This window comes from Pan troglodytes, chromosome 8, assembly GCF_028858775.2.
Source record: "Pan troglodytes isolate AG18354 chromosome 8, NHGRI_mPanTro3-v2.0_pri, whole genome shotgun sequence".
Taxonomy (NCBI): Eukaryota; Metazoa; Chordata; class Mammalia; order Primates; family Hominidae; genus Pan; species Pan troglodytes.
This window is the reverse complement of record NC_072406.2, coordinates 24,173,132-24,196,176: the sequence shown is the minus strand read 5'-3', so window position 1 is coordinate 24,196,176 and position 23,045 is coordinate 24,173,132. Positions and strand designations below refer to the sequence as shown.

Below are 23,045 nucleotides of genomic sequence, written 5' to 3'. Positions count from 1 at the left end.
GTCATGCTTAAGGAATTCCCTCCTAGCTGCTCCCCCTAGAAGGCCTACACCCTCCCCCAGAGTCTCCTCAGCTCCCCCAATTCAGAGGGAGGGTTCCCACCAGGTCTGTAACACAGGATTCCACACCAAGGTCATCAGGTACCCCTCTCCTTATCCAACTGTCCCCAGCCTATCCCCCCTACTGCCTGAGGAAGTAAGCCCAACCAGTACCACCAAAAGTGTGGTCCTGTATCAGCCCCTGAAATCAAACCTGTGTCCATTGTGGGAGGTAGCCAAAAGGAATAAAAGAATAATCAGAGTACATGCACCTTTTTCTATGCCTGGCTTGGCTTTATGCAAGGAAAAATCTGGCCAGTTCTTAGAGAATCCAGGAACGTTTGTAGAAGAGTTTATTAAATTGACCATGTCCTTTGATTTACTTGGCATGACTTGCAAGTATTGTCATCCACTTTCTGTGCTGCACAGAAGAGGCAGAGAAAAAGGTGTGTGGTTAAGCCAGTAATCCTAACAATGTTAACGAAGTAACTTAGGGAAAAAATGAAAATCCCATTCAGGGCTGAATGCTTGAGGCACTCAGGAAATATTTACTAAGGTAAATCCAGACACCCCAGAAGTGGAAGCTCTCTTGGGTATGCATTTTATGACTCAGTCTGTCTCTGACATTAGGAGGAAGCTATAAAAAGCAGCAGTGGGACCCCAAACCCTGATGAGCCAACTCTTGAGCATGGTCTTTAGAGTTTACAATAGGGACAGGGCAAAGAGGGCAGAGAGGCCCAAAAGAAATAGCGAAAAAGCACAATTGCTAGTGAATGCTTTAAACCATCTGGCCCCTCAGGGTTACCTATCCCAAGAAAGTGTCATGAGATCAGCATCTGGTATACCCAGATGAAAGCCCCTGACTTGCTGGCCCCTGGGCTGGAATCAGCGTGCCTACTGTAAACAAGAGGGCCATTGTCAATGAGAAAGTTCTAACCATCCTGATGAAAGAGGGAAAAAGCTACCGTCAATACTAGAGCTAACCTTCTTCCAATTGCTCCCAAACAGCTGCCTTGCTCAAGTAATATTACTGGGGGTCCCAGGCCCTTGACCTGACTGACAGACATCTTCCCTCTGTGGCAGACAAGTGGCCATCTGGATGTTTCTCTTTGGTGTCTCTGCTGCTATGTGGACTCTCTGCTGGCTCAGGTCTCCCCTTGAACAGTGGGGTTTGCCCCCTCCCTTCTATGGGATCCCCTTCCTTGACTCTCCCTGTTTTCCATACCTATCAGGGCAAACAAAATTTGGCTAGGTTGACAGGTCCCAATTTTGCAAATAACTTGGATCCAGCTGTCTTGGATAGGTCACTTTGTGTGATGTGTGTTGTGTCTAGTGTGCTATCAAATTGGCTTATAAGTAAAAGATCGCTCATAAATTAAACAAGTAAGACTAAACTTATTAGTTTAAAGGGAATATTGCATCTTCTAAAATTTAACTTTAAAATTTTTATCTAGGTAAACCACTGATATTTGTAGGCATTAGAATGATTAAAACGGCTTTAAATGATGAGCTTTTTGTGTGGTTTAAAGTCTTAAAATTATAGAATGGTTCCTTATCTATAAAGTCCCAATATCTGATAGGCAGTTTAGGATTTCTTGCTTCCTAGGTTTATATAAAATAAGCCAAAGAAGATGTATCCTTTATTGGGAAAAAGAATAGTCTTTGTCTAATTCAGAAGTTATTAAAAAGGAAGTTCAAAATACAAAGAAACCAGTAAGTAGAAAAGAGAGATGTAAAAAAAAGTTATTGGTAAGGAAGGATATAAAGAATAATTTTCTATAAAAAAGATCTTATATGATAAATTCTTGTCCTAGGGTAGAATGACTGATTATTTAAATAAGCAGTAGTATTAGACAAGTCAGAAAGTCCAAGTGTGTCAGAGGTGGTCTAAGTTGTGATAAGGTTTGTAAAGGGGAATTTATAAAGGAATTTTGTGTGTAATTAATTTGGCTGTCATTAAAAGAGAATTGTTTCTAATAGTCTTTCTAGAGAACGGTCCCATGTTAAAACAAGGTTTCCCTAAGGTACAGATTTGCTGTTAATAAAATTATAAAAATGTTTGCTTTTCAATTCTATAACATGTTTCTTTGAAAAACTTCACAGATTCTGATATGTTTAGGCCATGTCCCCCATCTAATCTTGAATTGTAACTCCCACAATTCCCACATGTCATGGGAGGAGCCCAGTGGGAGGTAATTGAATCATGGGGGTGGGTCTTTCCTGTGCTGTTCCCGTGATAGTGAATAAGTCTCACGAGATCCGGTGGTTTTAAAAACGGGAGTTTCCCTGCACAAGCTCCCTTTTTGCCTGCTGCCATCCATGTAAGGTGTGACTTGCTCCTCCTTGCCTTCCACCATGATTGTGAGGCCTCCCCAGCCATGTGGAACTGTAAGTCCATTAAACCTCTTTCTTTTGTAAATTGCCTAGTCTTGGTATATCTTTACCAGTAGCACGAAAATGGACTAATACAGATTCCTAACTCAAAAGTTCAACTGTTGTGTCAGGCTGCTTTCAGCACTGTCCCCCTTTGAGAAGGCCCATGATGATAACCATCTCCTTTAGCTTTTTCATCAGTGCCTGTAATATTTTTTCTTCTGGTTCCCACTGTTGTTATGGCCTGATGCTAAAATATTTTATCTTAGACGCCTATAAAAGCAATGTTTTCTCCTAGTATAACTTGAATCTGTACTCTTGGTTTTTTCTTGACGTATAATCTTATTTTTGGCTTTTAGGTTTTGACTCTTATATTGCTTAAAAGGGTTTTAAGGGCTAATGAATGCCTGCCTACCTCCATTCCTGTCTGGCCTAGAATGTTTAGTTGGTTCTAAGTCCCTCGGCCAAAGAGAATCCCAAAGAAACCTGAAAAACTCAGGCAATGACATGAAATAGGGGGTTGGACATGCCTCACTCTGCCTCCTCTTGAAATCTGGGCAAGGTACAAACGGTCTTTCAACATTATGAAAATAAAGGATTGCCCCTTCCCATAAAAGAAAAGAATAGCCTCCCCTATTCAACCAGCAGCTTTGCCTTACTGAAAATTTTTTTAAAAGGACCCCCCCACCACTGGATCAATTATAACTTATCAGGTATTGTAAAGTGTCCTCACTGCTATTAAACTTCAGGCAATCACTAGCTGGGTAAACCTGTCCAGGATGAAACCTGTTTCTCTTAAGTCTCCACAGGTATAAGAGGAGGACAACATGATTACACTTGTGAACCGCTAAAAGACTTAAAGCTGCTGTTTCACAAATGCACAAATACATAACATGACAAGGAAGAGTGTATGCAATAATAAACCACACCCATTATTCTCACTTGTTTGTTTTTTTAACTTTCCTAAGACTTTTGACAGCTATTTTATTATTACTAACTTTTGACCCTTGCTTAACTTCTTTTTTTTCCCCTGAGATGGAGTTTCGCTCTTGTTGCCCAGGCTGGAGTGCAATGGTGCGATCTCGGCTCACCGCAACCTGTGCCTCCTGGGTCAAGCAATTCTCCTGCCTCAGCCTCCTGAGTAGCTGGGATTATAGGCATGCACCACCACACCCGGCTAATTTTGTATTTTTAGTAGAGATGGGGTTTCTCCATGTTGGTCAGGCTGGTCTCGAACTCCCGACCTCAGGTGATCCATCTGTCTTGGTCTCCCAAAGTGTTGGGATTACAGGCGTGAGCCACCACGCCTGATCGCTGTTTAACTTCTTAGTAAAGTCTGTGCCTTCTAGACTATGACAATTCCATGTGAAGATGATGCTGCACAAGGCTTCCCACCCATCCAGTTGTCTGACTCGGAGAATACAAACATCCTGCCATAGGGCCCCTTAGATCAGGTCCAGAGATTTTACTCCTCCAACACTAGGCAGGGCCAATGCCCATAAAATCAGAAAGAAGCAGTTACAGAAGAAAGACCTCTGCTCTTCTGCTGTCCCTTTAAGAGTAAGGAGCAATATCTAATCTTTGAGAGGGAAATGAGGGAGGAGACCAGCAGGACTTACCTCCCTATCCCCACAAGATGAAGTGAAAAAACCAGCAGGAACCAGCAGATGGTGACAAAACCAGGTGCCTGGCTGCCCTCATTGCTCATTCACATAAGACACTCCCATCAGTGCCATTTCAGTTTACCAACGCCATGGCAACAACCAGGAAGCTACTGGCCCTTTCCAAGGCAGTGACTCGAAGTTATTTCCTCTTTCCTAGAAAGTTCTGAATAACCCAACCCTCAATTTGCATGTGATTGAAAGTGGACACAAGTGGATATAAATGCACTTGCCAAGAGCCCACAAGTGTGGCTCTGGGCACACTGCCTATGAGTTAGCCCGGCAAGGAGCAGTACGGTTCAATAATAGATTGCTAACACCAGGGGCTCACTCTTGAATTCTTTCCTGGACAAAGTCAAACAGTGTTGGGGCTTGCCTGCCGTACATCAACGCTATTTGCAGAAACATGTGCATTCTATCTTATGTAATACATGACAGCTTTATTTGTTCCAAATAAATACCTGAGAGGATACAACTCTGTGGGTTTGGCCGATAAAATGCCACCATTATGCTTCCTTTAAAAACGTTCATGGAAGGGGAGGCTTTTTTGGTGTGTGAGGAGATGATATCGTGAAATATCAAGATCACTTACCTCCCAGGGACAAACACACGCCTTCTTCCCTACGACACTACCCTGACTGAGGGTACAAGAAGTGGTCTCTGTTTTCCCAAAGTAGGGTTGCCAGATTTAGCAAATAAAACCAGAGGATGCCTAGTTAAATTTGAAAATAACTAGGCAGATAAACAACAGTTTCAGTATGTGCCAAGTAATGCATGGACGATACTTAAACGTTTATTGTTTTCCTGAGACTGAGCGCCCTGTATTTTCTCTGGCACCTCTACCCCAAAGGAGAGTGAAACCAAAAAGACCAAAATATCCGAAGGACCAAATGCTTGGCTTCCAAGTTTAAGAACTGTGGTCTAGTGTAAAACAGGAAGTAGGGGAAAGAATTCTTGCTGGGTTTTATTTTTCTGCCTGAGATGGGAAAAGTTCTGGAGTGCCTTAGAAAGTGGCTATGGTGACTGTAGCTGCTCTCTGCCCCTCTCTTTGCTTGGCTGCAGCAGGAGGGATAGAGGGCAATAGACTCCGCAGGCGCCGGCAGCCAGGGCATGGGAGCAGGGCATGGGAGCAGAACGTGGACGCGGGCTTTGAGCGGCTCTGCCCACTCTGCCTCACCTGCGTCCGGTCCCGGAGAGCTGTGCGTCAGCAACCGGATGTTCCAGGGTTCCTCGCGGCTTTGCAGGTGCTCAGGCCGGGAGCAGGCCTGTGCTGTCATCGAGGGGCGCCCCTAGGTGCGGTGGGACTAACTCCACCTCCGCCGGGGTCGAGGGTCAAGGGCGGGGGCTAGGGCCAACCCACTGAGAAGCAGCACGAGGACGCTGCAGTGAAGGCGAAAAGGGAGCCGGCCGCGCGGGATCCCAAGCTAACGCCAGGTAAGCCACGCACCGCCCCCGCCCCACCCCACCACCTCCCGACGACGACGCTTAGGGTCAGGCCTGCGGAAAGCGGGACCAGCAGAACCTAATGTCCCAACCCGGGGGCACCCAAACAGACGGGATGTGAGTGCTAAGGAGCGGTTGTGAGTGGAGAAACCGTTTCTGTCCTCGCTTGCCCGAGTTCGCGGTGTGGGACGCTGGCGCCGGCCCCATTAGACGGTCACGCGCGCCAGGCTAGCGCAGGGAGGCTGCAACGCGTGCGTGCACTCCGCCAGGGTGTCCCTGGCTCACGGGGGTTGCAGCTGGCATTTGAGGTCAAGGCAACGAACTCATGGCTGTGACCAGCCCTGCCCTGTGTCCTGGGCCTATGCGGGAGCCTCTGTGCCAAGCAGTCTTTCCCATCGACCTGACAGTGGGCTGTGCCCCGGTCGCCACCAGGGCACATCCAGTGGGAGTGGGGTGACCCAGGCTCTCACCACCTGTGCGCCCAGGTGGCCGTCAGGGACCTTGTGGAACGTAACGCTTATGCCGTGCCGGTTAGTGGCCGTTTGGCTTTAGACCGATACTTCACATCTGAACCCGTTTGCTCTCCTGCAAAATGGAAATAATGCCTACTTCACTGGGTCACTCTGCCGCGTAAATGAAGATGATGCACAAAGAGCCCATCCAGCGCCGTGCCTGGCACATAGCAAAGGCGCCATACGCCAGCGTGGCGGAAGTGATTTGTCTCTGGGCAGCCCTTGACCACATCATCCCACCTCCCTCTTCCAGGCTCTCCGTGTCTTCTAATTCTGTTTGATTAAAATCACCTTGCCAAGAAGGGCCGTTCAAGTTTCCAGGTGGAACCGTTATTTAACTTTTTCCGGGATCGTTCATTGCGTTTTAGCCTTTTATCTGATGGGGGAATGAAGCCTTTAATTTATCAGTGGAGCTTGTTAGGGAGGAAGTTTTTGGAGAAGAGAGCCCTTCCCGGTTTTGAGGATCATAGCGGATGGCAGGTGCGGCCTGAGGGATCGAGGTGGCACAACACTGGTCTGGGCCCTGCTCCCGGCACAGGGTGATGCTCAAGTGTCTCCAGCAGTTGGCCAGAAGACGCCTGGATGCCGGGAGCTGGCGGGCAAAACACCAGGCAGCAGTGTATTTCAGGGTCACACTAGTTGGTATGTATTCTTGGCCAGGGCAATTAGCTTCAAAGTGGAACGTCAGCAGGAAGAGAACAGGGCTTTCACACAGGGCCGGACGTGACTGATGTGCTGTGGGTGTGGTTTTCAGCTGCAAGAGGGGGAAAGCAGCTAATTAGGTGAGCTAATACTACCTGGAGATTCCACTGACCCAGGTGGAGATGGAAAGAATCACAGCTCGGGGTAGGAAATTTTGTTGTGGTTTTGTTGCAGCCATCCTGACGTAGGACAACAAGAAAAAAGAATTTTTTTTATTTTCATGTAATGTGTACAGTGGACTTTGCTGACCCAAAATGCATCCCTGAACTTTATCCTTATCCCTGAGTGAAGCCCAAGGATGCAATTAGGCTGAGGATGTGATTAAGAACATGAGGGGCGTTAGAGATAGGGTGAGAGCATTTGAGCATCATTGCTGGTAAGAAAATGTTGAAAACACACTAGCCTATTAATTTAGCTATGTCACTATATTCCCATGTCAAGTGGCCATGTCACAATATAGTTTCATGGATCTAGACAGAGCTTGGCAATTTTCTGGCCCATGTAGAAGAGAGAGAACGGACTAAACCATCTCCTTTGGATAGACATCCCAGGCATCCATCAGCAAGCAGGGAAGAGGAGGAAGGTCTCTGGGGGGCAAAATGGGCTCCTGAATGGGACGTTAACTCCCGATGTTAACGTCCTGGCTCATCCAGAGTACCCCTGTGGAGTCCTTTCTGGGAGGGGAGAAATAACATGCCATCAACCTGGATCTTATTGTAGATGATGCTCAATACAGGCCCTTCCCCCACTCTGACAGTCTTGCAGAGTGGGGCCAGCATTCCTATAACTGCTTCCCACCCAGTTACTCATGCTGCCCACATCTGTAGCTGGCCCTACCTGGGAGCAAGACCAGGATGGATTTGAACCTGACATGAGCCCAAGTTGTCACCCATCACTTCCCAGGACATGCTGCTGCTACTACTGTGTCCATCTCAAGGACCTTTGCTACAGCCTTGGTCTTCTCCATTCCCCACTCCGAATTCTGCCCCATCCCCCAGTTTTTTTTTTTTTTTTTTTTTGTCATTTCTATGCTTTCTCTAAATGTCACACCCAATATTTTGCTGTGTTTGAAATACCTCTCAACCCTTTTTCCCCTTCTCTGGTCTGATTGCCTCTTCTGTGCTTACCTGAACTGGTTTAATTTCCTTGAAACATGTCTCCTTGCCCCTAGTCTTTTCCTCTTCTACTCAGTTCACTACCCACTCTGATCCTTCCTTGGTTGACTGGTTGTTTTTGATGTTGGTGATCCTTATTTCCTGTAGACTGAAATCCCAAGGTCCCTAATTTGGAACCTGGGGCCCGTAACAACCTAATGTCAGCCACGTTTCCAGTGAAGTGCATTGTCCCGTCTTCCGGCTCCTGTCCACTCTAGTCAAATCGGGCTGCTCGCTGTTCCCAGCCACACTGCACACCTACTCTGTATTTGCTGCAGTTGTCCTCTACTTTTCTGCTTGGTGAAATCCTGCTTATGTTTTGGGATTTCTGTCAGTTTGGCTGTAGATTGTTTCCTGAAATCTTCCTCACCGTTAGAAATGCGGTTCCTTCCCTTTGGGTTCCAAAGTCCCCACATACTCCTTGGTCATGACTTAACATGTTGAGTCATAATTACATACGCTTTCTCCTACCAGTCTGTAATCTTACGGAGAGATGATGATGTCTCCAGAATTCTATAGGGCTTCCAATTCTCTGCTAGTGTTTCCCAACCCTTGCCTTAGGACACTAGTTCTGCTGGCTGTTCATAAACACCTCTCTAGAGCTTATTGTGTTATAAATGCTGTTAGGAATAGTTCCCATATAGGTAGGTGCTGTTGTTGGTGTCCTGTGTTTCACAGATGATGAAATTGAGGAACTTGCTGAAGGTTCAAGCTAGTAAGTGGCAGAGCCACGGTCAACCCAGGCAACCTTATTCCAAAGTCCATGTGCTTCCCCACTGCATTGCGTCACCCCTCCGGTTAATAGGTATCATAGGATGACAGTTTCAAGAATGAAAGCATAGCTTGCACTGGGCTGAACAAGGTGAACTAGGTAGGTCTTTGCTGCAGGATGCAGAGCTGTCCCAGAGCTTTTCTAAGTGACTGCACATGGGCAGCTTCCAGGAGGATTGGGTTAACAGCATTCCTCACACCTTCTTGGCTGCCGAACTTATTTTTCCCATAGATTATCTTGCAGGGTAATGTCTGTAGAATAGAATTTGGAAAACATTACTTCAGATCCATGTTTCCAAATTCATACCACACTGTAAGTTTGTGAATTATTCAAATTTTAACCTGGATGGTTGTAATTATAGAGGTGTGTGACATATATTTATAATCACATTCTTGAATGACAGATCACCAATATTTCCTTGTTTGTGTGCTCTGGCCAACCTGAGGGGCTGCTTGCCTGGCCCTCTCGTCACAGGGTGGGGGAGTTGAGTTGGGAATCTCCCCTTCTCTGACACCTGCTCTGCAGAGCATCATGTGCCAGGGAAGGCAGGCAAGTGGGTACCAACATTTTATTGCAACTGGGCAGAAATTGAGGCTGCGAACAGGGATGTGCTGACACTGTAGGAGAGGCTGAATGGGGCACCTCTGGGGAGATGCAGTCAGTGGGGGATAGAAAGCGGGCAGAGCTGGGCCGGCGGGGCATGGGGTCCTGGAGCTCCAGGTGGGTGGTGACTGCAGCATCAGCTCAGCAGGGCATTCTTCTCTTGCCAGAGCCCCCGCCTCTCAGGCCCACAGAGGCCCTGTCCTCCCTTACATCCCCCCTACCCACCTACCCAGCCTAATTGTGTTCCTTGAGGGGAAGGCACCCAGCATTTATTTCAGTTCATAGTTTTTAAAGATGTGAAGCTGTTGGTTGGATCCCATTTTGTAGATGGGGAAGAACGTGTCATAGTTGGGTGGTTGGGAAACGTGACCCTGGAGCACTTGGGCCACTTTGGTCAGCTCTGGCCTCGGTAAAGACGTTGTGTACAAGCTTTAGGGAGCTTCTTGCCCTGTCTCCCACTGTCTTTCATCCTCCCCCAGGACAGCCGTTGAAGCTCCAGCGGGGCGATGCTGAGTCTGAGCAACAGTGAGCTAAGCTAAGGTAGAGTGTCCCATAGAAGTGTCTCCGAGCAAGTAATCTGTGTGGGCGCCCTGGGATGCAGTGTCTGCTGTGCGGGGAGAGAGGTTTGCCTGGACCATCCACTTGATTACCTGTTTTCCCTTATTTGGCAGATAAGCTAATTATGGCCAAACTCTCAGAGGGAGGGGTATGACGTGTTAACTGTCTGCACCCACGGCCTTGCCAGAATGCCTGCCACAGGGTAGCTCTTTAACGTGTGTTTTGAACAAATGAATGATTAGCGGCGAACGTCCTCGCTCTGTGGTAGCTATTGTTTTGTTGGGACACAGAACTAGGATCCAAGCCCATGTCCTGCGTGCCTGCCGCCAAATGGCATCCCTGCAGTAGCAGGGACCTTGTGCTTGTCGGAGTCTGTTTGAATGGCTCGGTTGTGCTGTGCAGGGTGGGGGGCTGGTGTCGGCCCCATCCTGCCCTGGGCACTAACTTGCCAGGCCCGACAGGAGCTGCCGTGGGAGATGGGGGAAAGGGAGCGGATCCGCTTCTCAGGAATGCCTGAGTCAGGCGCCTGTCTCCACAGTTTCTGTTCATGTGCGCTTAGTTCTATGTCCGTTCTGATCTCAGACGTTAAACTTCTGTCGAGATAGAAAATGTTCCTGAGCGGGTGCAGAAAGAGATGACGGGACATCTGAGGTGGCTTGACCTCATAGCAGGCAAGTCTTCCATTTGGGACCCCTTAGCTGAGAAGCTTTGGGGCCACCAGGCAGAGCCTGCATAGGGGGCTCAGCGCAGTGGTTCTCCCTCATTCCCACACATGTCCTAGGCCCCCACTCTGTGGCTCCTGACTTTGGCCAGGGGGTCTCCAGTTTCCACCCCGCTGAGCCCATCCACAATTGAATGAAGAAGCCTTGTCCCCAGCCCCAGCATGCTCACTGCTGCTTCCCAGAGTCTCCTCGACCAGCCAGCATGTTTGAACCCTGACTAGATGGCAGGCACTGTGCGAGGCACGGGGGTCCATTGATGGACGAGACACAGTCACTTCCTTCAAAGAGCTCATGGTCTAGCTGAGGAGACAGACACATGTGACATGGAAACAGCACACCATAAATAGCGAATGTTCTACAGCATTGCAAAGAATGCGGGAAGATAGAAGTGGGTGGAGAGAGGAGGGAAGGGGAGAATGACTCCAAAGACTTTAACCATTTGCCACAGGGCTTAGGTAACAGAGAGTCTCTCTTAATAGTCACCCTCTGCTTAAGCTATGACTTTTCGTCTTTGTGCTTTTAGTAGCAAAATCATTTTTCCAAACTTCTGCATGGATCACCAATAAAGACAACAAAAGCAGAGTGCCTGTGGTGAATGGGGAGCAGGGTGAGGATGGGGGTGGGGGTCGGGTGCTCTCTGCCTGGCTGTATCCGTGTGCCTGCCCTTGTTTCGGAAGTCCGGCCTCTGTTCTCCCTGAGGTGGTCATACACCCATTCAGGTTGCTGTTGAGCACCGCTTTGCCTTGGAAGGGCCTGGAACCTACAGACTTGTTACAGACAGATCTACAGGTGACCTTGTCATTCCTGCCTTGGGTCCAAACTGGACAGCTAGGCTTTTCTTTTGGGGAAGAGATGCCTAAATACAATACAGGTAGGAAGGGGTGGATCTGAGTGAGGAATCGTTGCCTTTTCCTAGCGTGGGATGAGTTGGTAGCTTCCTGGAGCTGTGTGGTGTGTGAGCCTGTAAGGGGAGATGCCGCTAGAGTGGACAGTGTCTCTGAAGGGGAAAGGCCTGTTGTGGGACTTGTCAGTGCAGAGAGCTCTGCTGGAAGAGCTGTACTTTCTGGCCAGACCTTGCCTACAGTTCCCCAGGGAACCCAGGGAGCTAAGTGGACACCTGCTGGGAGAAGGTGAGAGGCCAGGCCAGCAGAGGCCAGTTCAGCTGCCCTGTCTTTAGGTGTGGCTGCTCCGATTCACCTGCGGCCCGACCTAGTGCTCACAGCGCCGTGGACCCTGAGCACATCATTTTATGTGTATTGGCTTAGTTGATCCTCATGACAACCCCACGTATTAGGTATTATTTTTACCCTCCTTGTGCTAATGAGGAAATTCAGGCACAGAGGTTCCCTGGGTAATCAGTGGTAGGGTTGGCATTTACATCGAGGCAGTCTGGCTTCCCAGAGAATGCACCTGAGAACTTTCTATACATGGCCCAGCAGCTTCATGAGAGAAGGATCCTCCAGTGTCTCACAACTGGGGATTTTTATGTGCGGCTTCAGCTATAAGTGACCAGTTGGAGAACAGTGTGTGTGTGTGTAGTTTGTATTAAAACACCCTCCTGATGCAGGCACGTGGAAGCTGGTGCCAGGGTGCTTTGCTGACCAGTAGAGACAGGTTACAAGACATGGAGTATTCCTCAGAAAGCAGCTCCTGCCCGGCAGGTGACTTCCAGCTGCCTTGACCTGTTACTCTGTGCTGGTCTCCCAGCATGCAGCCCCTGGTTAGGGAGACATGGGGGACTCTGGAATCAGGGCTGCACACCAACAGGGGAAGACGTTGGTCTTATTCCTCCTTCCCCGACTAACTCAGCGCCCTCCTACCCATGACGCCCTCGGCTGTGTGCTCTTTACGGAAGGGGTGTGTTCTAGCTGGGTGCCTGACTGGCAAGGGAGGACTGTGAAGGGTGCCCCACACGCAGGCAGCTCTTCAGCGCCTGCGCCCAGGTCTCCTGGACTATGGGTCTCCCAGGGTTAAGCGCTCCCCACGCGGCTGCACGGCACCAGCAGGTATGCCCTCTCCAGGCCCTTGGCTTTGGCTGCCTTTTCCTGCTTCTTGGCTCTTTCTCTGCTCCCTCACTTTCATTAGAAGCTTCTTTTTTTGTGAGAAGTTTATGAGTAGGAGGTTTGTGGTGGGAGAAAGCAGAGAATGGAAGAATAATTCTGGATTATCTGTGGGTTTTCATTAGCTGCTCTTTCTGTCCCTCATTACCAGGGATGAATAAGATTTGCTTCATAAAGGATCAGGATGCTTGTGCCATTTTGCAAGTAGAAGTTAAGGAGTTTTTCTCAGAATCCAACATTAAGCTAGAAAAACAAATCCAACATAAAACCCTGAAGCAAAAAAGGAATCCAACAGAAAATGCCATTCTGTTCAAACTTACGGCCTGTAGGAAAAATTTCAAAAATATTCCTTCAAAGGGCCAAGCAGCAGGCCTCCGGTTTAAGCGCTGCAACTGTTATAGGATGTCTCTCTCTCACACACCGCTTTGAAACATTACGCTTCTCATCCTGCATGATCAAATGCCTTCTCTTGCTGACTCTCATTCTGCCTTCCTGAATAGGGCGGCTATTGTTCTCCAGCAGGGCATGCTTTCAATGTCACATCATTCTGGCAAAGTATTGACACAAACCAGCATTATTCCTGGATCTGCCTTTCTCTTTGGTCCCCTTTCTTCTGGGCCTAAAGAGATCACATCCAGAAAGACAGTTGGGTTTTCTAGGTTGGGGCAGACTCTGGGTGCTTCCTAGTGGGCTTTTTGGCCATGAAGGGACTGCTCTGTTCTGCCACCCACAGTGTGCGGATAGAGACTGGCCGTGGTCACGAGGCAGGGGATGGATTTCCAGAGGTCTCTTGGCTAAAATGCACTCCGGAGAACTTTTGTTTCCAAAGTCAATTTATTGAATATTAAGTCATAAAGCCAGTGATATAATTTTAATGAAAAATATCCTGTATCACTCAAGACTTAAAAGAACAAAAATACCCCTTAGAAACACTGCTTTGAAAAATAATCACATTAACTTTACACACAACAGAGTCCTTTCTTAAGCTTTATTTAAGAAATCGAGTACTATATAGTTCAATATATATAAGACACATCCAGTATTGTGTTCCTGATAGCAAGTGCATAGATTTTGTTAAGATATCATTTTCACTCAATAGAAACGTTTCATGGTCACATGAAGATAATATTCCCAGTGATTTGCCCAAGCATGAGAGGAGAAAACAGAACACAGCAAAAATAGTGAACTACAACAGAGATGAAAAACAACAACAGCAAATTAGCAGAACAGTCGATTCCTGATAAGTGAATAAGCTGATTGTTTGGTCACAATGTTTTATTCACTTATCAGGAACGATTCACAGTACATTAATGTTCACTGTGTGTCCTAGCCTGCCAGCTAAGAGTCCGAGCCCATCGGCTGCGTGCGACTGCTGTGGGCTGGGCAGCGTGTGTGGCTTCCATCAGCAAGGCGGATGTTGATGGTGCTGCGGTATCCCAAGGTGGTCCATGCATGGCACACGGATTCACCTTGCTCACACTGCAGTGGTGTCATACCGACTCAAAACTATGGGTATGAATTTAAGCAGGGACCAACTTTACAGTCAGTAAGTGCTTAAAGGAACTAGCATTTTCGTCCCCTTCTTTGGAGAATTATTTGTTGCTTTAGAAAAGCAACAAAAACTGGCTTTGTCTTTCTCTTCCTTTGCTTAGCATGAGTATTTTGTCTTGTGCCAAAATGGTGGAACTATGTACTTATAGATTTGAAAAATAAACACTTGCACCTTGGAAATGATAATTTAATCACCCCCCATGCCTCCCAACATCCCCCTCCCACCTCCCTAATAAAAAGAAATCACACCCTTAGCCATCCTTTCCCACTAACGTAGGCAGTGTGTTTTCAGAGGAGACTGCCGAAGGCTATGAGGAGACTGAAAGCAGAAGTGATGGTAGGAAGTGAGCTCCATCCGTGCAGGCTGGAGCTGGTGGCATCACCATCACTGAGGCGGCCAGCCCCGGGGAGGGAGCCTCCCTTCCTCCACCTCGCCAGGCCCCTCTGTTCTTGAGCAGACTAGAAAATACAATCTCGGGCCAGAGGGGCTGCTGCAACGAGAGGGTGAAGAGCCTGAGCACCTACTGGGAGAGATTTCACTGGCACGCAGAGGAAGGCTGCCAGGTGCTGGGTGGCCTGAGTCAGAGCTTGTGCGTCTGAAAATACTGGAAGGAGAGATAAGACAGAGGGAGCAAACATCGACGGAATCTTGTAAGAGCACTTTAAGAGCAATCAGATTCCTGAGCAGAGGCAGAACAGGGCCTGCGGCTTCAGTCTTTGAGGGCAGAGAAGGAACAGTTTTTGATAACTGGCCTTGGGGTGACAGTGGGGACGAGACTTAGGTTCATCCAGGAGGGAGTGTGTGGATGCGTATGGCGTTATTGGCTTTTGTTTGGAAAAGGACAGTAAACTATGAAGACGGCTTGAGTGTGAGAAACTTTACCTCCCCCTGCCTCCACCGGACTGAGTACAGCTTCCATTTGAGCCCTTGGAAATACTTCTTTTCTCTTCCGTTAGTGTTAATAATTAAAGCTGCTCCTGGATTCAATTAGCTTGTAGAAATAAATAATTTAAATGACTTTTCTATACATATCTTTTGATTGAGGGCAACAAATAATAGACTTAAGTTGAACCCTTTTCACCGGCTAAGTTGATTTTTCTTCCCTGGAGAACTCACTTCTTTTAGAAAGTGATTAGTGTCTAAGAAGAGTTGGACTGTAGTGGTGCGGGTTTGGCCTCGTGGGTGTGGAGAGGAAACCCCGCAGCAGTTTGGAATGTATGTTAAGAACTGCGTGGATAGACTCATGAGGGAGGGGAGAGAAGAGGAAATTAACCTGTGTGGTCAAAAGACCGTAAAACACCTTGGCAAATCCAACCCCAAAGGCAGTTACTGAGGTGAACCGTAGGAAAAAAGTGTATAAATCTTGGAAGCAGGAGTTCAAGTGGGCGGTTGTACATAAATCAAAGGTGGCTGGTGTGCAGTTTCCTCTTTCCCAAATCAGATATTCACTTAAGTGGAATCGACTGTATCTTTTTACACAACATAGAGAAAAAAACAGATACGTGAAACAGTGAGGTGTGCAGATGTATCACCAACATATAATGACTACCAACAATACAACACGCAGAGAGAGAAACAAGTATTAGGAAAATGGTTTAATATTGGAGACAGAAGCAAAAAACTGCATCACACAATAACATACATTACAAAAATAAGTTTGACTGTTTCAACTACACGGTTATGTTCACAATGAGGACAGAAGAATCAGAAAAAACTTTGATCTAAACAGCAAAAAAGCAAACCCTAAAGTTTTAACTAATACATTTATCCACTTAAAGTGACTGAGTACTTCTAAATCTAATTACCTTATTGTGTAACTGCACAATACAGAATAAAAAGTGAAACTTACCGCTGTTATTTTAAGACAAAATTCTAATGCTAGATATAAGCAAAGGGAAAAAAGAAATCAAGCCAAAGTTTTTAATTCTCAAAAGAAAAGCAACGTTCTATCAATCAACCCGAAATCAAACTTGAAATCAGTCATTGTCAGGGGCCCACCAGAGCAAGCCACAAAAATTTCCATTTTTTTTTTTTAATCTCCAGTATAAAAAGTTCCACTGGTACAAAATGCATAAGTACAATCAGTTGTAGAAATAGGAAAGCCTGCGTATTTTTTTTTTTGGCTCAAATTCCATCAAACAACAAAATCCAAATGCATCAATAAAACAAACAATACTCAAATGGTCTTACAGTTTCCACTAGGTTGCATTAACTTTGGCTTTTCTCAGACAATATTTAAAAACTATTTTGTAATTCTAAACAAAATGATTATTAATCTACAAACATCAATTCTCACAGCACAAAAAAAACAAATACATTTTTTGTATGACATTATTCAAAAAGGTAATGAAACTACAGGTTTTTTTAAAATTTTATTTTTTTTTAATTAGCACTTAAGATAATAAAAACAAACAGTAAAATGATTCCAGAGTAGCACAAGCCAACTATAACCCCTATGGTGAAAGAAAGATGAACTCGTTACGCCTTTGAGGACTGCCATTGTATCACAATTCTCTAATTTAGATTAAAAATGACTATTCTCTACAATTGATTAAAAAAAGCAGTTTCCCTGTGTGTGTTTTCTTCTGGCACAGGCCCTTTGCACCCTTGCAGCTTTTTCCTTTTGATATTAAAAGATAAAAGTGGATAGAAGGACAGTTTGTCTCTGTGGAAGGTTATTTTTTGGAGAAGGGCAAAAAAGGACTTTCCCCCTCATGTCCTCTCTTGGTGACTTGTGAAGAAGAAACACTCGATTCAGAGGGCGCGTCCTGAGCCTCCTGTCCCCTACCCTCAGTGTTTCCTCTGGGGGAGATGCATGCAGGTGGGTTGATGGGTTGAGAGGGAGATGGGGAGGGGAGTCGGCTTCAGTAAATTGTTTTTCGTTGAGATTTAGGTAATTGATAAGAAGTTTCAGAATGAAATGGTCTTAGAAATTCAAGTGGTGGGCTCTTGTGTTTCCACGTACGTGGTATGTGTCAAGACACACCGTGTTCTGAGAGAGAGACAGGTGCAATAAGTGTTGTTATTAAGCTGATTGCTGCAGGAAGTACAAAATAGCCCTCAGAGGATGAAGGAAGGCCCCAGCAGTAGTAAACACATGTGAGGATAATACAAATCATGTCATTGTAAGTAAGTGCATGTGCTATAAGAAGGAAACGTTTGTGTTGCTTTTTGTTTTTTTGCATCAGTAGAGGCTAGTCCTTTCCATCCCAGGGCTATCCCATCCACACACACTGATCCTAACAGGGTGCTGAGCGGGGAAGGGGAGCTGAGGCCAAGAAGCTTCCAGGGCATGCCGAAGAGGAAGACTGGAGCTTGTGTTGGGGCTGTAGGCGTGACATTAGGATTTGTCAAGACAGCAAGGTACCTGTTCGTAGAAAGTCATATGGCACTTTAAAAAGTGGCAGCAGGAACTGGTGCTAGGTATTTGGTCAGTAAATTGTGATAAAGAACTGAGCTTTACTTAGATGAAATGTGTTCAATTAAAAAAACCAAAAAGGCTGGGAAAGGGCTATGGGCTTCTAACTCCAGACACCTGGTATATTCAGAGGTACCTACTGGGATCGGAGATGCCCCAGCATAATGGCTGATTGATTAGAAATATTATTTGATTGATTAGAAATATTATTTAGGAGTATTTAAGAAACAGAAACAAAACCCCTCAAGAGACTGTCCTGCCACAAAGTCGTTTTACTGCAAGGTATATGAAAATATTCTAGACTAGGACATAGCACTAAACGTGATCTCAAAAGCATACAGGATTGTTAGGTGCTGAATCTACCTCCGTTTTCCCTCAGGGTTTATCCAATTACTCGTTAAAACTGAAGAAGGAATTCTAGTAGCACATTAGGAATTCTTTTCCCAAAAATGAGAAATAATCAAAAGTAGTGTAGGATTTTTTCCCTTTAGATTGGCCTCGTGGAATTGTTTTCTGTTTTCTTTTGGATCTTAACCAAAGAACAAAGTAGTCAAACCGAAACAACTTAGAGGATAGATGCAGGGAAAAAAATCCAAATTGGAAACACCCCAAAACAAACTCAAATCATGACAGTATACAAAGTCATCAACATTCCAGATAGCTCTGGGTAGAAAGGGTTAAAAGTTCAAAACTTTCTCACCTTAGAGGTTTCCATAGATTATGAAGAAAATACATGGTGAGGTTGCCTTCACAGCACTGATGTGCGGAGTGGTTAAAAAAGTGGGACATGGGCACTTATACAATGTCTTACAAAAAACATCAGAGAGAAATAACAAACAATAACAATTTCAGGCAACAAGACCACAGGATAGCAAGTTAACAAACTTTGTAACCTTTTTTTGTTTTGTTTTTTTTTAAATATTAGGGATTTATACAAAACACATAATAAAATACCCATGTTATCAAATTACTTCTCACAAGAAACACACTGAAGCTCTAGGAAGGAAGTACCTTTGGAATTTGGCACTATATATTTTCACTTTTTTTCTTTAAAAGAAAAAAACAGATCACATTTTGCTGAACACAAACACATCTAAATAGTCCACAATTAAAAAAAATGACATCAATGCTTCACAAGCCAACACAAAACTTATTCTGGAGTAGGTTTTTTTTTTTCCCTCACATGAAATTTTTTTTAAGCAAACAACTTTTTTTTTGAAATTCTTTTTTTTTTTGTATTAAGTAAACCAATTCTAAACTTGTCTTATCAACAAAGAACATTAAGACTCATGATGAAACCACAACTTAATTCACAGAAGCACCAACATAACACAGTTTACAGTAACCTTTCTCCTGTACATTGAAACAGTATAAAATATAGGTAATTTCATGTGCATTAAACCATGGATTGTCTAACTGTGAGTTCAGCAAAAGGTGACACAAATAGGTAGCATTTGCCCCAAAACAGGGTAAATATTTTTCTTATACTAATCTACAAAAAGTGGTTCTATATATATATCTTAATGAGAAAGTGAGCCACCTAAAATGGCCTTATCAAAAAACTTTACACTGCCTGAAAAATGTAAAAACTATTACAGACCTCTAGAGACTTAAAATCAGACAGTTTTTTTCTTAAACTGTTTTTGGAAGTAGTCTGTTAGAAACCAACATTCTGTGTCCCTGGACACATATTGCTATTGTTACCAGTGACCGGGAAGAATGCCAATCCCTGTATAATACTTTCAAGTCTGTTTTAGGAAAAGAAAAAAAATAAGAAAGAAACGTTTTTGCCACAGGTTTTTTTCTATAATGAATTTGTCTAATAATAAATTTCAGTCTTGCATGAATGCAGCAATGTTTTTCACATTGACTTCCCAGAATTCATAGCTAGATGAGGTCACATGCAAATTTCAAAGGTCAAACTAGATCAAAGGTCAGTAGGAGAACCAAATATGATGTGAGGTCAGAAAGACATCAGAAACAATGACGGGACGATGAAACTTTTTTTTGAGACGCCACAGGGACATGCTAGGCAAACGATGAACTAACGGGCATGAAGATGTCTAGGGAAAAAACAAGGAAGAGTAAAAAGTTACACAGAATCTATGCAGCAGCAACAAAATCACTTTTAAGGGTGCAGGAGAAAAACTAATGCAAATCTTAGGTCATTAGGGAGTCTCCGAGCCATTCACATAATTTGCATTTCTTACACTCTTTATCCACAGCACAATGAAACCCCAAGAGAATCCATCTGGAGAGAGCGAAAGGGGATGGATTCCGGGTGTTTTGGGGTGAGGGACAGGGGGAGAAGGTCCAGTTTCAACAAATGTGACATACGGGGAAAGTCAGACGACTGAACTGTAAACTAGATAATGGAAGTTACAAACAAAATAATCAGACAGATACAAACAACGAGAGGATAAAGCATGAACTTCAGGTCTAGGGTTCAACGGTGAAAAAAAGCCCATTCCTAGAACAATTCCTCTAGAGACTACTTCAGAAGGTTCTAGCTAGACAGAGAACTGCTCTTTAGGTACCCAATAAGTTAACAATAGGCAATAAATAACTTCCATTATTTCTGAGGCAGTAAAAATTTTGTATAAAAATAGAAATGCTTTTTTACAAATAAAATTTACAGGCCTGTGGCTTTCTTTTTTATTTATGTATTTACGTATTTATTTATTATTATTAAATTTATCTTTCAAGAAACATCAAGTATTTTCACTCATTTTTATTTTTTAAACCCTGTAGCTTTAAGAAACAGATCTCTAAATCTTTTTGTACATTAATCCTTTCTAAAAACTAAAATAAAACAATAACAAAATAGACAACCAGTGTAATAATTTGACCAATAAATGTCATGTTTCTTTGAACCCTAAAATAAAATCCTACTTAGTAAAACAAGCCGATGTAGTGGAAAGACGTGTGGTTGGAGTAAGTGCTTCTCCTGGCTTCTCCCTCTCCTAGGCCACCAAGTTAACCTCTAAGCACCGGGCCCTCCCTCCGGGGGCGGGCGCCGGGCAAGGAGGGGTGAATTCTCCAGGCAGTGCTCTCGGGGCACCAGTGGTTTCAGAGTTAGAATTGCACATTAGCGTTTGTTTGTTTGCCTTTTAAATTCTCAAGATGCCATTTATTTGTGTATATGCTTCTCTTTAAAAAAAAAGCAAAAATGAAAAAAATTAAAAAAAAAGGTAAAAGGAGATTCAAATCGCAAAACAAAGGAGAATACAGTGGCACAACTGGAGGAGGAATTACTCAATAGAAACAAAGTAGCCCAAGTTTTAATTATGGCAAACTGGGTAGGGGAAGTGGGTGGGGACATGGAGGCCTTATTGTAAAAATAACCGTCTCTCTTGGTAAAAGTTGGCAATGTGGTCCTCCTCTGCCTTCCCTGTTGAGACAGGCTGGCTCGTGGGACTTACCCTAAGAAAGCTAAAATGAGAGCAGGGAGCCTCTGGGGTTAGGATCAGTAAGGTTTGCTGTCGTTTTTGGAACGCTTCAGCTGCACCTTCAAGCGTTTCATGCCGATCTGAAAGCCATTCATAGCTTGGATAGCAGCTTGTGCAGAGACTGGATTGTCGTAGCTAACAAAACCTGGAAAATACCGAGAGAGGGAGTCAGCCTGGAGAGGAAGCCCAGCAGAAAACAGAAAAAGGGGCTGGAGCTCTGGGGAAGGCTGAAGAGCCAGCGTGAGGCGCCAGCCCCACGGGCCCAGCACAGCTCTGCGGAACTGATCGTGAGTCCACCGTGAGTGGATGATGGGGCGTGCCCACTGAGCAGCTGTGGAGCAGCTGGCTGGACTGGAAATGTGGCATCATGGAGCACACACCCCTCCCCACAACACTGAAACCTCAGACTCAATTGTTTGGCTGAATTCAGTTCCACTTACTGAACTCGCTCAAATCATTGTGTTTCAAGTCCTTTAGTATCTCTCCAAAAGAACCCCAGGTCCATACATGCTACTCATACAAGCAGTGGTGTAAATATTTCAGGGCTGTGGGGGCCCCTAGGGGCTCACGTGTCCCAGCCAGGTGAGGCCAACAGGCAGGCTCGGGAAGGGAAGGGCTGGAGAACAGCAGATACTGCCAAGCCCCAGCCTGTCACTCGAGCTCTCCATCGTCTGTCACACAGAGCCTACATCTGTTTAGCTGGAGGATGGGTCAATTAGCGAATTAAACTCTAGAATAACTCACTCACTCATACTTGATTTTTACCCATTTGGAGTTAGTTAATACCAAGGAGTCTAGGGAAGTGCTGGGCCTTTCTCCTTATCTCACTTTCCATTTCCAAAGCTCCAGTAAATTCAGCAGAAAGGAAATTGCTCCCTGGCATCTCCCAAAGTCTGGGGGATACATAGTCAACGGCTTAGAACTTAATCATCTGAAGAGAATTCCCCATCTCTTACTCTGCAGCAACAACCTCCACCATAAACAGCAGGGAAGGCGTGCTTTTGAAAAAGAACTGCAAAGACCCAGTGACAAGAGGATCTCGGTCCCAGAGTCTGTTCCAGCACTGGGGGAGGCAGCAGCAGAGGTACAGCAAGGCTGTAAAGGGTGCTGATCCGAGTGGTGACAGGAAGCTATTGTCCTGATTTACATTTAGGTCTAAACGTCAGCTGTTCGGAAGGTTCTATACTAAGCACCTCTATGCATCTGCTATTAAAGCTAAAGAGAAAATTCCTTTACAAACTAGAGGAGGAAGAAGAGGACATGACTTTTCTGCCCAGTTCTCGGCTGATAAAAATGGGCATGCGGCATAACGCTGGGCAGCTTTTCAGAGGTAGGCTGGATTGCAAAGAAGTGGATGTTTACATTTTTATTAAGTCTCATTCCCAATAAATGTGATCTGGGATCCAAGATTTTTGCTCTGACTTTCCTTTCCCTCTGGGTCTTTATCAGGGAACAGCAAGATAGTTACAGAATGGAAATGGACAAAGGTGAGATGGATAACAAAACCTGGCTAAGAGCTAGGAAGGAACGGGGCACTACCTTATGACTGGCAGCCCTAAGAAATGCGGCTGGCTCGCCAAGCAAACTGGGTGCTATAGCGTTCCACAAAAATGGAAACCAGTCCATCATGCTCAAGAATTGTCTGCTGACACTAACAGCTATAGTTTACATCAGTATGAGCACATGGTTAAGGAGGCTGTAGGCTGATAAACAATCTGTTTTCAAGGAAGTAAATATTTTCTCAAATCAAATCATGAAGCAGAATTCCCTTCCAAATCTAGAATATTGTTTAGCTATGAAAAACACAAAAGTCAGCCTCAAAGTCTTGTAAATCATGTAGGGAAGCCTCCCTAAAGTAGGCTCCTGCTCGAACACACACCCCCCCCATAATGATTTAATTTGCATATCCCTCTCTACTGAACTGTCACAGGGGTTTATACAGTTGCCACAGCAGCCGCCGAATGGGTCCCGACTGACAGCCTTGCTGCTAGGGTAACGTGGTGACTGTAAGTGGCTGACATGCGGAGTCC

General features: G+C 45.1%; 1 protein-coding gene across 50 annotated transcripts in view; it reads right to left on the bottom strand.

Moving 5' to 3' along the window:
* Window positions 1-13,569: 13,569 nt before the first annotated feature.
* CELF2 (CUGBP Elav-like family member 2) overlaps window positions 13,570-23,045 on the bottom strand; it is an 866,707-nt gene continuing 857,231 nt past the window's right edge. For 34 of the 50 annotated variants that reach the window (XR_010146797.1, XR_010146799.1, XR_010146798.1 and 31 more), the window contains 2 exons: window positions 20,989-21,160; window positions 13,570-19,629 (listed from right to left, as the gene is read on the bottom strand). Coding sequence is in view for 46 of the 50 variants with exons in the window: in XM_054660697.2 (XP_054516672.1) it covers window positions 21,033-21,160 (128 nt within the window). In the remaining 4 variants the exon portion in view is untranslated. Of the gene's footprint in view, window positions 21,161-23,045 lie in introns of all 50 variants that reach the window. The other 16 variants (XM_009457934.5, XM_009457918.5, XM_063781358.1 and 13 more) reach the window with 2 other exon arrangements.